A 2,079-nucleotide genomic window follows, 5' to 3' on the forward strand; every position below is an offset into this window, starting at 1 on the left:
GGGGTAGCAGCTGCCTCTGCGCGTCCTGGGGATGTACCTTTGTCGCGCGCCGGAGACGACTCGACGTCGCTGAGATCAGAGATCAAGCTCTGACAGGTCGCGCGTCGCTCCTTTGACGCCGACGTGATTCACCCGTGCAGATCACATCATGACACGGTCTCGACGCGCTCGGTACGACGCCTGCGACCCGTCTTGGGTCAGGTGGCACGACGCTCATCGCGCCTACCAGCGCTGCCGTACAGGTTGCCACGACGAGGTCGAGCACGCTTCTATACGCTCGCCCAGCCTCCCTTTCCATCCCATTAGGCAGCCTGGGAACGGTGGCGGTCAGAGGCAAAGCCTACGAGGGGTGGTGGAACCACATGTCGCGGCTACTGCCGGCTCGACGCCACGATAGCCTCCGAAGGCTGACTTTGAGGCACCATCATCGGACGATGTCGACGAGCTGGGCCGCTCTCGCGGTAGCCCGATGACCTCCCATACTAGGAGCATCGGCCATGGCCGCAGGAAGCGCGGGGGATGGCGCTGGAAGCAACACGGAGCTCCGTTGGACGTTTTCAAGATTAGCGTGTCAGAGTGAAATCGAACTAGCCTAAACCCCGGATTTTTTCCGGCAGGCTCCGCCGCACTGTGTACACTCGAGGTTCGTACTTTATGAGAATTTTCGAATCGAGACCCTTTCACAAACAAACGCTCTGATCCCTACCTACACGCCCTCTTGCCCCCATCCCTAATTCTCCCTCAAAATTCCCTTGGTTGGACCCGCGACCCCGTGTCCCGTGAGGACCCGTCTCGTCCGCGTCCACGGACGGCCTTCAGCGCGATGTCTAGTCTACCGGCGACGACGACGCGGCGCGCGCCATCCGCCGAGCGGCGTCTTTGCGCAGCGCCTCGGCCGCCTCGGCCGCCTCCTCCGCCTCGGAGATGTACAGCGCGAGGCTGCCGGGCATGCTAAGAGGCAGCCCGCCGGGCAGGAGGTCGCCCACTTTGGCGGCGGCGAGGTGTAGCGCCGCCGCGAACTCAGCTGAGCTCAGCTCGTCCTCGGACCGGCTGGCCGCCGTGTCGGAGCCGCGCGCCGACACGCACAGCCCCCAGATGTGGTCCACGTCCCCCTCGCCCACCGACGCAGACGCAAAGACGGGCGCCGCCGCGGCGCGGCCCACGGTCGCGCAGCCCTTGGCGGCGGAGCTGAAGAGGCCGTCGTACGCCCGCTGCTCCGCCTCGCTGATGGGCGGCAGCTCGACCGCCGCCGGGGCGGGCGCGGAGCAAGCCTCGCCGCCGGCCGCCTCGCCGTCCTGCTCCTCGCGTTCGGAGGAGGATGCGCCCGCGGGGTCGATGGCGATGTGCAGCGGATAGGCGCGGTTGAAGGAGCGCATCACTGTGCCGGTGAGCCACGCGAGGAAGGTGTCCTCGATGCAGTCGGGGAGCGGCAGCCGCGCGTGGCCGAGGGCAACCTCGATGTCCCAGGCGATGCGCGGCGGGTCGTCCTTCTTGAAGGCGAGGTCGATGGCGCCGTCAAACACGTCCCACCACGCCAGCGCGTTCGCCTCGACGCGCAAGCTGCGCAGCTCGAGCGTGCCTGAGGGAGCGGGGGCAAGGGCCGATACATCGTGTCCATGCGGGCCCCGGCGCGCCGGCCCGGTGCGTCGAGGAATGAGGTGTTGCGCTCTCTGACTCCTGCCTCCTCACAGACCTCCAATGCTCTCGCGCGCCTCTCTCTATTCGCCAGCTGTGGCTGAGCCTCGAGGGCCTCCCACAGGTGTGCCAGGTTTGGTTCCCTCCAAAAGCCCCCTCCCTCCCATTCCCTCCTGTATCCGTCGCTCATCGTGCCGCTCCATTTCTTGACCTCGTGCCGGGAAGGGGAAGGCGGGGGGGTGTCCGCGTGTCTCCCGGTCTGCGCCGAGGGGGGAGTGCGCGCCTAGCGATGGGAAGCCATTGTCGCCGCGCACGAAGAAGACGAGCCGAGCGTCGTTCTCCATCTGCGCGATCGAGCTGAACCCGCCTGTTGCGGGGCGGGGCGGGCGGGCGGGGGGGGGGGGGGGGGGGCTTGGATTACTCACCCCCCCCTGTACCCATAAG

The 2,079-nt window shown here is 67.2% G+C and overlaps 1 protein-coding gene across 1 annotated transcript; it reads right to left on the reverse strand.

The window, feature by feature from the left end:
• Positions 1-827: 827 nt before the first annotated feature.
• Positions 828-2,002, reverse strand: EMIHUDRAFT_119648 (hypothetical protein; the record flags this gene model as incomplete). The annotated part of the gene is made up of 2 exons (XM_005766554.1): positions 828-1,579; positions 1,847-2,002. Coding segments are annotated over 2 exons (908 nt in total), but the record flags the coding sequence as incomplete, so codon positions are not given.
• Between the last annotated feature and the right edge of the window lie 77 nt (positions 2,003-2,079).

The sequence above is a fragment of the Emiliania huxleyi genome, assembly GCF_000372725.1.
Source record: "Emiliania huxleyi CCMP1516 unplaced genomic scaffold EMIHUscaffold_509, whole genome shotgun sequence".
Lineage (NCBI taxonomy): Eukaryota > Haptophyta > Isochrysidales > Noelaerhabdaceae > Emiliania > Emiliania huxleyi.